The sequence below is a fragment of the Hydractinia symbiolongicarpus genome, chromosome 5, assembly GCF_029227915.1.
Source record: "Hydractinia symbiolongicarpus strain clone_291-10 chromosome 5, HSymV2.1, whole genome shotgun sequence".
Classification (NCBI taxonomy): domain Eukaryota; kingdom Metazoa; phylum Cnidaria; class Hydrozoa; order Anthoathecata; family Hydractiniidae; genus Hydractinia; species Hydractinia symbiolongicarpus.
The window spans coordinates 21,346,862-21,359,884 of record NC_079879.1 but is presented as its reverse complement, the minus strand read 5'-3'; the positions used below and the strand labels follow the sequence as shown (position 1 = coordinate 21,359,884).

The window sequence follows — 13,023 nt, the reverse complement described above, 5'->3', positions numbered from 1 at the left end:
TAAATATAGCATCGATAAATATTAGTCATAGCGAAAATATTTTTGGTAAACGTGTTTGCACCAACGTCTCATATGAAAGGAAACAGCACTCCTTCTATTATCTTTATTTTAACTCATAAGGAAGTAACGTTAGACTGTGTGTCAATAAATATAATTAAGAAAGAAAGAATAAGTATTTTTGGTGACTTTTATAAAAACGTGACCTGTAACGGAAGCTCAGTATATTTTTTCATTCAGCCTCTCAGTATGCTTATGAAAACCTCGAAATTTGCTTACATTATGGGTAATATAATGTTGGCCCACTTTGTTCTCATGTCCGTTTTATTTATGCAGGATAACGACATGTTTTATCAACATTTTTAAACACATTTTCGAACGATCAAAATGTATTTCAGGCAATATTGATCAATAATGTTGTATTGTTGTGCGAATAGAATGGATTTTAAAAATGTTGTTCTCCTTTTGAAAAGCCGTTCTCTTTTTTTTTTTTCAAAATGTTTCTGTTTGTACATCAGGCAAGAAATTCCTAAGCTCTTAAAATTTAGACTTGGATTATATTTGATTATGCTTGATTTTAATTGGCGAGTTTAAATTGGTATATTTTCATCGTTGAAGCATCTTCTTATGCTAAGTTTATCTAAGATCTTGCTAAGGAACTATCTAGTTAGCGTATTATCAACAATCAGAGAAACTTTGATTGAGTGAAGTTTTTAGTTGCTGTTTAGGCTTTGTTTCTTTGGTTACTAATTCGTCAGTCGTTATAAACTAATTTTGCAGCCGCACGCTCTCTCATGCTGCGAACTTAATCTAGGCTTTCGAAGAGATTATTTTGTTGAGATCTATTCAGATAGACATTTTCTTGTAATTAAATACATTCCTTTTTATTTTTATCTTTTTTTCTCGCTAGTTCTCATTCCTTTTGTGAAGCATTTTTATTTGTTTTTATTTTTATCGTTAATATATGTATTTTTAAAATTAAAGGTATATACAATGCCTGAACCTTACAATAGAGCTAATAAATAATAAGACTTATTGAGACTAAATAAATAAATAGAATATAAAATAAGTTAATAAATAAGAATGTTTTTTGTTTGTTTATTTGCTTGTTTGTCTGTTTATTTGTTTGTTTGTTCTGTTTTTTTGTTTGTTTGTTTGTTTGTTTGTTTGTTTGTTTGTTTGTTTATTTGTTTATTTGTTTGTTTGTTTGTTTGTTTGTTTTATTTTTTGTTTTTTTGTTTTTTGTTTGTTTGTCTGTTTGTTTATTTGTTTGTTTGTTTGTTTGTTTGTCTTATTTATTGTTTTTTTGTTTTTTGTTTGTTTGTCTGTTTTGATTTCGTTGATGAAGATTTAGATTGACTTAAGAACATTTTAGGCTTGATGTCTAACAAATCATTCAGAGAAATACTTATATATTTTATTCATTTTGATAAATCCAAGAGTGTCTTTTCTATGCATTTTTTTAGGTTTTAATATGCAAAAAAAACAAAACGTTTTAAGGTCATAAAAAAAATATTTGTAAAAAAAAAACATGCGATAAATTGGCAGTTGTTTAAATTTGTCTATTTGATGCAATCAACCACATGCTAATAACTTGACTATATCTTAAAGCTGCTTATTGTTCTAGCGTATGCATCGGATAAATAAACAGTTTTGTTGAATAAATAAATCGCATTGTTTGTTTTTGATGACTTGACAAGTTGATAAGGATTGACATGTTGATTTCTTGATTATTTGGCTTCTGAATCAGTTCTGCACGGAGCGGTTGGGTCATGTTGTTCATATTTTTTGTAGCAGCTAGCCTGTTGCCTTTATCGGTAGCATCTGAGATGAATAAAACACAAGAGAGTTTCTTAGAAGCAGTGTACTGGGATGTAAAACCTTTTATATTCACAAATGAAGACGGTGAACTTGATGGAATCGTGCCGAAAATGTTTAGAAGTGGACAGAATTATTGTAATCGTGATCCAAACGAGACTAAAACGTTGATTAAGTTCGTGTCTAAAGTTAAGTCTCGAAAGGCGTTTTTTAACTTGTTAAAACCTGGCAGTAAATACGGGCATGGTGATTTGAGAAACGTTACAAAAACAAAAGCATTATGGGTGCCTGTTGTTGCATCTTCGTATAGACTAGACGGTGAACATCTTCGTGAGCAGAAGTTGACTTCCTTTCAACTTATGAAGTCAAGCAAAATCGCAGTCATTGTTCCGCGTTATTTAATTTCTCTACCTAACAAAATTGTACGAGGGATTTTGAGTTGTCAGCAGATTTTCATTATTGCGCTTTTATTGTCAACATTATTCGGTATGATTATGTGGCTGATAGAACGGTTTACTAACGACGACTTTTCGAAGCAATTTACACTTGGGGCAGCAACGGGGTTTTATTGGGGTATTGTTTCCATGACAACAGTTGGTTATGGGGATGTTGTACCTCGTTCTCCACTAGGTCGATTCCTAGCCTTGTTCTGGTTAAGTATCGGTATATTAATTGGTTGTGTGATGACGGCCACAATGACCGATATTGTTGCCGGAGTAGCTGATCTAAGCGTGTATGGGAAACCTGTGGCTGTCCTTGAGAATTCAATAGAAGAAAAAGTCGCTTCGAAAGATCATCGTGCCCAAGTTATTCCTGCTGAGTCATACGAGCAGGCCCTCGAATTTGTCCGCGATGGGAAAGCGTTTGCTGCGATGATAAATGCTGATGTCGCCGCCTGGATTCAAGACGAAATACAAGACGATGAACAGGAAGTACCTTTGCGCATCGTGGAGCTTCTACCGGCGAATATATACGTGAATTGTCTGATCAGTATAGAAATCGAAGACGCAGTTAAGAAAATCTTTAAGTGTATGTACATGCAGCGTGATGAAGTTTATGAACATTCTATTGAGGAGTATAGAAGATACTGCCACACACAAACGCTCTATATTGGATCAACAAAAGACTTGTTTCGTGAAAACTTGTTTCTACAACTTCTTCTTGGTACTGTATGTACAATGTTGTTTGTTGGAATACTGTTTGACGTGACAAGTTACTTGTTCTTGAAGAGACCAAATTTAAAATCCAATGACAATAATAACAGTTTATGTATGGCTCATTTGGTAGAGGATAGCAATTCAAAATTTTAACATTGTACACGCTTTTTCTAGCACAAGAATATGCTTTATAAGAATACCAGGATGGGATTTCAGATTTAAAAACAATAAAGAAATAAGAATAACGACCAGCCTGGTGGAATTTTGATATTCTTATATAAAAAACCGTGTATTTTAAAACGAAATTTCAGATCGATTTTTAACGATTCGGCAATTTTTTTATCATAGCATAATTAGACGCTAGTTCATAAAAAGGTGGATAGTTTGTTTATTTGTTTTTTTGTTTGTTTGCTTGTTTGTTTTGCAGAAGTTTTTTTCTCTTTTTTAATAGAATCAAAGTCAAAGTTATCAGTTAATTAGCATAGTCATTTATTAATTAATCATTTTTCTCTCTGAAAAACGAATTGAAATTTCCATTGGTTCTACTATCTATAAGAGCCTAGACTTATTTAAAGCGAGTTTTTTATGAAGTATCGAGTAGTTGTTTGTAAGTGTGAGTTTTATAATGCGTGAATAATTTTTATAACTGAAAATCGTGGAATAAAACCATAAAAATAGCTGCTTTAAAAGACCTTTCAAGTGACCTCAAATTTCCAGATTTTCTAAAAAAATCAAGCGTTAACTATAACAGTCTCTTATGCTCAGTTTCAGATCACCATTGTGTCACTTAAATTCAGTGAAAGATCTTACGGTTAAGTCATGTGTAAATCACATTGTGTTGGCAAAGCAGCAAGAAAACTTATGATGCGAGTTCTAATTCAGTAAAAAACATCACTGCAACGGTTACTAGAATTTAACAGGAATCTCGCAAAGTTTTTCCCTTTAAAAGATTAGTAACATCACCATCAATAATTTTATTAGGGAGTATTGTTAGATTTGTATAAACTAGGTGCATTTCGTGCTTTGCTAAATTTCTTCGTTTTTGTTAATACATAAAACATAATTAAAATTCCTGACTACGTAAATAGCCATCGAACAGATAATGTATTTATCTATTTTCTGAAGGGGCATGCGCAATGCTTTTGTTAAATACATTCCGTCGTGTATGGCGTTCTAGATCATATACACTACTGTATTACCTTGAATAAACGCCTATGCTGAAATAAATGCCCATGTTGAAATAAACTTCCTTGTGGAAATAAACGCTCTTGTTAAAATAAACGCCCATGTTGTTTAAATAAACGCCCATGTTATTTAAATAAACGCCCATGTTTAAATAAACGCCCATGTTTAAATACCGCCCATGTTCAAATGTACGCCCATGTTGAAATAAACGCCCAGGTCAAAACCAAGAAGCTTATTAAACACCATCTCGAGTATCTTTTCTGAACTTGTGAAAAGTATTAATCTCCTATTTCATTTACTCAAAATTAGCACTCAAATAATAGCTATGGCGAACTAAATTGGCAGAAAATCCTAAGGTATTTTTATTGCATTAGTGGCATCCAACTGTGATTTTTTAATTGGTTTATTGCTCAATCTTGTTATAAACGTAAACATAAAAAGCGAATGTAAAAAAGCATGCTCAATTGATCAAAAACTTAAGTAATTAAAATAACACACATAGTTTTGGTACGACGAACTTTAGATAGTGTTCCTTTTAAAAGCGTTGTAGCAGAATTTATACGGGAAAATGAAAATAGATAACGTAAAGTAAAACAGGAACTAGCAAAAAGGGTACCAAAGTTGAACCAAATGAGGAAGTTTGATTTTTTTTAATTTTCACTTTATTGTACCAGGAAAAAATCCAAACAAAAATAACAAATTGTTTTTCATTTATTATTTCTAGCTTGTTAATTTTTTGTAGTTGACATGCGGCTTGATTAACAATGCGTTCTTCATCCAGCGTAAGACGTTTAAATAACTTGACTTAATCATGAGAATAAATTAGCAATAAGAAATGACAGAAGTATTAAATTTGTCTGATCAGTGTCTTAACATATTAAATAATGTTATCTTCAATGTTTTTCAGACTGATTGCCCACCAGGCAATTACTGAGCTAATTAGTCCTGTCTAGCATAAGAAAATATTTCGTCATGGAGTCATCCTGCTAAAATTTAAAATTTATTTCCCTTTTTTTTAGAACCTGCTTCACAATTCAGCAGATATTTTTCCCTCCTTTAACACAGTGTCCAGCTATGATTGCGCGAAGTTTATATACACGCTGCACAAAATATTACCACAAAGGTTTTTAAATAGAGCAACAGAACGAATTTTACCTTATTGGCGCTTTTCACTTCCCTTCCTTCCGCCAACCCGAATTTTGACTCACCGTTTAGAGCCGTGTTTTATTTCCAGAAAAACACTCGTTTATATTTTTAGTATAAGCTTATCTATTAAAAGTCGTCTGTCTGGACCTCTATTCTGTTTTCATTAACGCCATCTTGGATATATAACGCCATCTTAATGAAATTGCCTGTATAAGAATCCTCCTTCGGCAATAACTGATAAATTAGCAGTCATGTTTGCAACAGTACCGGTAACAAAGCCTCCCTTTTGGATTAAATACAAAAATAAATTTTAAAGGCTTTCCTGGAAATGTGCAACAGTCCCATGCATTTTTTTTAGTTGTTATTCAACAGTAAGAATTGATATTAATCAGGATATCATTGATCTCCTTTATAACAACAACTTGTCGATGTAGGTGAATGGTTTTTATTGTCAAATTTGATGAACATGGTAACCTCTACTCACAATGATTAAAGTGAATGCGTGATTGACATAATGTTCTTTCCAAAGTAAGAAGACACAAATTAACCACGTTTTTTGGCAAATTTTTTTTTCTGTTTGGCTTTTTTTTATACGCCCTTACACCGGTCCTAATTCCGCCAGCCTTCACAAATTAACGCCGTTAAAAGGTCAGATAAAGTAGCAACGCTTCGTTCTGCGGATTAAGATGCTGTCGTCCTAGCGCGGTGTTAAATTCCTTGTTTGTTTTTCTAACTTTTTTATTACTATATGGCGTACACCCAAGGATCGAAACAAAAAATGGAATATGCGAACACGTAACATGTCCAAAGGCTTTCATTTCTTTCTCTACTTTGGGATAGGTTGTAAACATCACACAAGCTGCTGCATGGTTATTAGCGCAAAATAAGAACCACGCGAATTATAGTAACGTGCGTAATTTCCTGGGTTTCAAGGCGTATACATTTATCACCTTCTTTTCTTTTCTTTTTTGATTTAACGTCGTGTTTTCTGTTATTTGCCGAGAGTTTGTCGTCAAAAGAGCTTAGTCGCCTCATAGTTTTGTGGTAGAGCGTTCGCTTCAAGTGCAGAAGGTCTTAGGTTCAAACCTCGATTCATGCTGAAGATATAAAACTGTGAATCTATCCTTTCTGCTTAGCGTTTGGCGCAAGAAAATAGGATTGATATTTTAGGCTTCTGTCTAGCTGAACGATTGTTGTGTCCGCACGACTTTCGTTACTCTAATAGGACCTTCAAATGCACAAGGATCCCAGCTGCAGGAACCTCGATAAAAGGCTACCCTGTGTAAATAACATTGAAATAAATTTTAATAATAGCCTGTTACCACTTTTCACTAAAATACTTCAACCCAGCATGGAGAAACTACAAATGAGACATATAGCGGTATGGGAATCTACAAATATTATATTCGCTCATTCAGCTTTAATTTATCAGTTTTTATTTTGTAGGAATTAGTCGACGTTATAGTGCACAAACTAAAAGATGCTGTGGAAACTGATATGTTTATACCGCTGTATCCTCACACGTAAGTCGAACTACATAACAGTTTTAGGGGCTGTTTACATAAGAGGAGGGACATGTCGTTTGTCGCTATAAGATGTTTGGTGGGATTTTGTCATACTTTTTTACGGTAAAAGGTTTGCCGGGAAGTTTTTTTCTTTAAATTGAAATAAACGTTGGTCCCAGTCAACGTGACATCGTTCTTCCTGAGTCGGAACTCCGCTTAGCCGGAATGGGAAGGGACGAAGTTTTCCCGGAACAACACTTTTCTATACGAACAAAATGATTTTTAGTATTATTATAATGATATCGGCAATCGTCTCGTTACGCCTCTTATACAAGCAGTTCCTTACTAACCATTTAAATTGGGTATGGGACAACAGCTACTGCACGTTTAGTCTTGACTTTAAACCTATTTATCTTTTTCTCTATACGCGACTAACAAATTGTTAATCATTTTCTCTCAGGATGCTGGAGGTAAAGAATTCGAAAGCACTCTCATTTCTTGAAAGACAATTTTGGAAAGGTGTAAAGGTAATTAACTGCGAGTGTATAATCTTTACTTATATATCGTATAATCTTTACTTATATACCTTATAATGTGTACCTGTATATCGTATAATGTGTACCTATATACCTTATAATGTGTACCTATATATCGCATAATGTGTGCCTGTATATCGTATAATGTGTACCTATATACCGTATAATGTGTACCTGTATATCGTATAATGTGTACCTATATATCGCATAATGTGTGCCTGTATATCGTATAATGTGTACCTGTATATCGCATAATGTGTACCTATATACCGTATAATGTGTGCCTGTATATCGTATAATGTGTACCTGTATATCGTATAATGTGTACCTATATACCGTATAATGTGTGCCTGTATATCGTATAATGTGTACCTGTATATCGTATAATGTGTACCTATATACCGTATAATGTGTACCTGTATATCGTATAATGTGTACCTCTATATAGTATAATGTGTACCTATATATCGCATAATGTGTACCTATATACCGTATAATGTGTACCTATATACCGTATAATGTGTACCTATATACCGTATAATGTGTACCTGTATATCGTATAATGTGTACCTATATACCGTATAATGTGTACCTATATACCGTATAATGTGTACCTGTATATCGTATAATGTGTACCTATATATCGTATAATGTGTACCTGTATATCGTATAATGTGTACCTATATATCGTATAATGTGTACCTATATACCGTATAATGTGTACCTGTATATCGTATAATGTGTACCTGTATATCGTATAATGTGTACCTCTATACCGTATAATGTGTACCTATATACCGTATAATGTGTACCTGTATATCGTATAATGTGTACCTGTATATCGTATAATGTGTACCTCTATACCGTATAATGTGTACCTATATATCGTATAATGTGTACCTGTATATCGTATAATGTGTACCTCTATACCGTATAATGTGTACCTATATACCTTATAATGTGTACCTATATATCGTATAATGTGTACCTATATACCGTATAATGTGTACCTATATATCGTATAATGTGTACCTATATATCGTATAATGTGTACCTGTATATCGTATAATGTGTACCTATATATCGTATAATGTGTACCTATATACCGTATAATGTGTACCTATATATCGTATAATGTGTACCTGTATATCGTATAATGTGTACCTATATACCGTATAATGTGTGCCTGTATATCGTATAATGTGTACCTGTATATCGCATAATGTGTACCTATATACCGTATAATGTGTGCCTGTATATCGTATAATGTGTACCTGTATATCGTATAATGTGTACCTATATACCGTATAATGTGTGCCTGTATATCGTATAATGTGTACCTGTATATCGTATAATGTGTACCTATATACCGTATAATGTGTACCTGTATATCGTATAATGTGTACCTCTATATAGTATAATGTGTACCTATATATCGCATAATGTGTACCTATATATCGTATAATGTGTACCTCTATACCGTATAATGTGTACCTATATATCGTATAATGTGTACCTATATACCGTATAATGTGTGCCTGTATATCGTATAATGTGTACCTATATATCGTATAATGTGTACCTGTATATCGTATAATGTGTACCTATATACCGTATAATGTGTACCTATATACCGTATAATGTGTACCTATTTATCGTATAATCTGTACCCACGGTGTTTTTTTATAAAAGTTCCCTTCATAGGAATCTCTGCTTAATGGTTAAAAGGAAAGTTGTTTAACCGTACATCTAACTCCGCGCAAACTGTACATCTAACTGCACGAACCGTACATTTAACTCTGCGCGAACCGTACATCTAAATCTACGCAAAGCGTACATCGAACTCTGCGCAAAGCGTACATCTAACTCTGCTCAAACCGCACATCTAACTCTGCGCCAACCGTACATCTAACCTCTTCCGAATTTTTTTTTAGATCCTCAGTAACTTAATGGAATGGAACTGGCTCCTTTCACAAAAGAAGTTACAACAACTCGGCATCGATGCAATTTTAAATAGATACCTCATAATAGCGTTGCAACAGTTTCCTGATGCGACGTCCAGTTTAGAGAAAGCAAAAATGGTATGGAAATCATTCTGTTTCATAACTGAGGTTACTGTCTCTCAATTAATACAACATTCAGTTTGAAAAGATGGCTATTGTAAAAACCTCTCATCCCTTATAGTTTCATGTTAATCTTAAAGCTCGTTTAAGCGGTAAAACAAGAGTGGCGGTAAATCTAAAGGGGCGCTTAAATAACTTTCTTATTATTAAACTTTAATAGTTGGAGAGGGCTTTTTTAAAAAAATAAGAAAATTGCAAAAAGGGTCGAGGGCGCTTGTTCGAACATTTTACAACATTTGTTCTAAAGTTTACGTAAATTCGTCTTAATCTGATTTTGATCAAAGTATAACAGAAAAAGCGTATTTTCGAAGATTTAATCGATTTGCGAAGATAAATTCTGGCACATTTTACAAAATTTTGCGCATGATGTAAATAGCGGAAATTTCTGACGAGCGCTACTTCTGTTGCTATTTATACAGCCAAATTTCTCAGTTTCATGTGTTTAATTTTTCCATGCCATAGAAGAAACATTGTATTTTATATGAAACTGATGAAAACATGCGAAATCATGAAAAAAAAGTAAACTGATTGACGCGCTTATAATAACCGACATTTTTTCTTACCATCATAGTAAAGAAACATTTTTATGGTGGTGATGGATGTGAAATTTGATCTTCTTAAACGCATTTTGTGCTCCTTCTAAAATTCACGTGTTTGGACTTTTAATAAATATGATGGTCAGCAGTAGATAACTAAATTCTTAGGATAGCTAAATCTTTTAAAGCCTGAACGACAGGCTAATACTTTAGCTAGCTAAGAATTAATAACGTATCAACTGGCGTAAACAAATATTCCGTTTGTGTCCATCTTTGGTGTAGAATCCATCATCGTGAGATATCTAGATGTTTTTCAAGCCTGGACAAAAGGCTAGTACTTTAGCTAACTAAGAATTAATAACGTATCAACTGGCGGAAAAAAATGTCCGTTTGTATGCATCTTTGGTGTAGAATCCATTATTGTGAGAAAGCTAGTTGAGGAGTTAGTGAAGGAGATCTGAATGTTACGTAAAAGTGAGAGAAAAGTACAGTTGGTAATATAACTTAAGTACATCAGAGCGATAGTCATGGGGAATCTGAGAAAGTGCTAGGCATGCAGCTTGAAAGTTGGTGATGTGGAATTTTATACATGTTTTGAATTTGTGAAAGTTATGAAGGCGATCTAAAGGACGAATCAGACATTCTTCTCTTTCTGTTAAGAGAAAATTGAAAAGTATTAACTATTCAGTCCTAATATCATCATTATTTAATTTTCAATATAATTTTTAAATATATCTAGGAACAGTTTCTAATTATTGTGTTTTAATAACTTCTATTTTTTTATAAGATACTTACACGTATAGTTTTTTTTATTACAGATAATAAATGTTTTACCAAAAGAATGGTTTGAAAAATCCGACAAAATTGTTCCCGGTCTAGAAAGCTTTGCGAGATATCTAAATGGGTTGGCTGCTACTGTCTATAAGTCATCCCTGGGGTACACAGACGAAGTAAATAAGAAGAAAATGAAGTAAGTAGCAAGTTTTGTTTATTTCCACTCAACGTTTGGTTATAAACACCTCGTAAAATACTGCAGGGACGCCTTTATAGCATTGGTTGTCGTTATAATTAAAATTAGAAACTTTTATCGATGGGAGACATTCTACAGAAGTTTCGACACGTGACTAACCCAGTTTTATCGGGGTTTTTTCCTAAGATTTTACCCAGCATTTAGGTAAAGTTGGATTTTCGGGCGATTTTCCCTATTTTTACATTTGTTTCCTAAGCAGAAAATTTAAAATTCTTAGCTATAGTATGGACACAATTTTTTAGCAAAAATTCGTATTTTAGATTAATTAGAGGTGCAGACAGTTGACGTAAACAGCAATTATCTTTTTTTTTTTTGTGGAGCTTGTTTAGCCTTTTTAATGTTTTTATCTACCGTAATAAACCGATGGCAGATAACAAAACTTATATGTTTATGTCGTTGGTGAAAAGAAAAAAAAAAAATTTTCTACGGGCAGGATTGGGATAATCTTATGGAAAAAATGTTGGCAAAGGACGTAAGGTTGTAAGGGGATTTGTTCCAACTGTATCGTGATTGTGAAATGTTTAGCCCTGAAGCTATATGATATAATATGTAGTATATGTAGCAAGGTATCTGCAAAAAAAGAAAATGTATTTAGAATGTATATTCGTCGAAATCAATGTTTGACGAAATTAATCAAAGTTGCGTCACGAGGATAATAATAGAAAAAAATCTAGTAAATTGTTTTTCTTTGGCCTTTGTAGTTAAATTTGATATTCTGATCTGGTAGCCCAGGGGTAGAGCGTTCGACTCCAGTGCGGAAGTTTTTGGGTCCAAACCCCAGCTTATCATGCAAGAGACCATAAAAGTGTGAATCGATCCTTCCAACGTTCAGCATGAGAGTAGAATTGATATCTTAGGCGGTTGTCTAAGTAAGCGGCTGTTGTGCTTGCCCGGTTGTGCTTGCCCGACTTTTGTAGCTCAAATGGGAGCTTTAAATGCACTAGGATCCCCTTCGCAGGAACCTCATTGATAACAGCTCTATCATGAACTGAAGAAACTATCCTGGGTAAATAATAGTAATAATAATATTGTTTGCAAAGAATTATACATCAGTCGCCTGAAATAATTTTTCTGAGGTTTCGACGGCAGAATTTCTTTATTTCTTATTAAGGCATGGTTGCTGTGTTGAGGTATCTTGCGTGAACAAAATTTTCTACCTAAAGTGGATAAAGTTTTGGACGGAGTGGATGTTTTCTGCATGATCCACAAAGACGTTCAAATGAACACGAACTAACATTAACGTGTACGTTCATCCACTAAGCCGACTCTGCTTCATAAAAAGGTTAAGAAACAGATTAACCATACAAAATCAGGAGACGTAAAAGATTCTTAGCTATTTTAAAAAAAATTGATTCTTATAAACATGGTATGTACCACAAGAGAAGATTAATCAGCTGTTTACGCGACATATAACGCAGGATCAAAGATTCAACCAATTTTTGGGGGGAGGGGAGGGGGAGGATTTTACCACCCCCATCTGTTTATTTTCTACAAATTTTTTTTCTAAAATTTTATGAATTTTACTTTGACCTTATTACGAAAAATTGTGGATAATTTTTTCCCACTACTAAAACAAAACTGAATTTTTTTAAACATTTTCTGGAAGCTGTTTAAAATAATTTAATTTTTTTTTCATCATAACACCCCTCCTTAAAATAGGGTTTCGCGTGAGAACTTCTTTACTATGTTTTGTTATCAATTCTTCTTCCTATTTACAACCAAATTATGCTATTTAAACAGAAACGCCTTCAAACAATTAACTTAACATGTTGTATCTTCCCCCACTAATTAAGATTTGGCAGGGAAGATGTTTTAAATTATTGCCTTTAGACGAGTTTGTTAGTTTTTCTTCTTTGTCGTCAGTTTTTTTATTATTTATGCAATCCGGTCCCTGCACATGCCGCTACCCCCTCCCACGGGTTTCTATGACTCTCTCGTTGTTTGTTTGCGACTAGAATTCTTCACAATCAGATGAAAACAATTACAAACC

General features: G+C 33.5%; 2 protein-coding genes across 2 annotated transcripts in view; both read left to right on the top strand.

Moving 5' to 3' along the window:
- Positions 1 to 13,023, top strand: part of LOC130645306 (cilia- and flagella-associated protein 54-like) — a 108,424-nt gene that overhangs the window by 36,505 nt on the left and 58,896 nt on the right. The gene's annotated exons all lie outside the window — the stretch shown is intronic.
- The window catches only part of LOC130645307 (PAX3- and PAX7-binding protein 1-like), a 36,511-nt gene that overhangs the window by 19,910 nt on the left and 3,578 nt on the right, over positions 1 to 13,023 (top strand). Inside the window, exons 7-10 of the mRNA XM_057451260.1 lie at positions 6,750 to 6,826; positions 7,269 to 7,335; positions 9,279 to 9,425; positions 10,822 to 10,973. Coding sequence (XP_057307243.1) covers positions 6,750 to 6,826; positions 7,269 to 7,335; positions 9,279 to 9,425; positions 10,822 to 10,973 — 443 coding nt within the window. The remainder of the gene's footprint in view (positions 1 to 6,749; positions 6,827 to 7,268; positions 7,336 to 9,278; positions 9,426 to 10,821; positions 10,974 to 13,023) is intronic.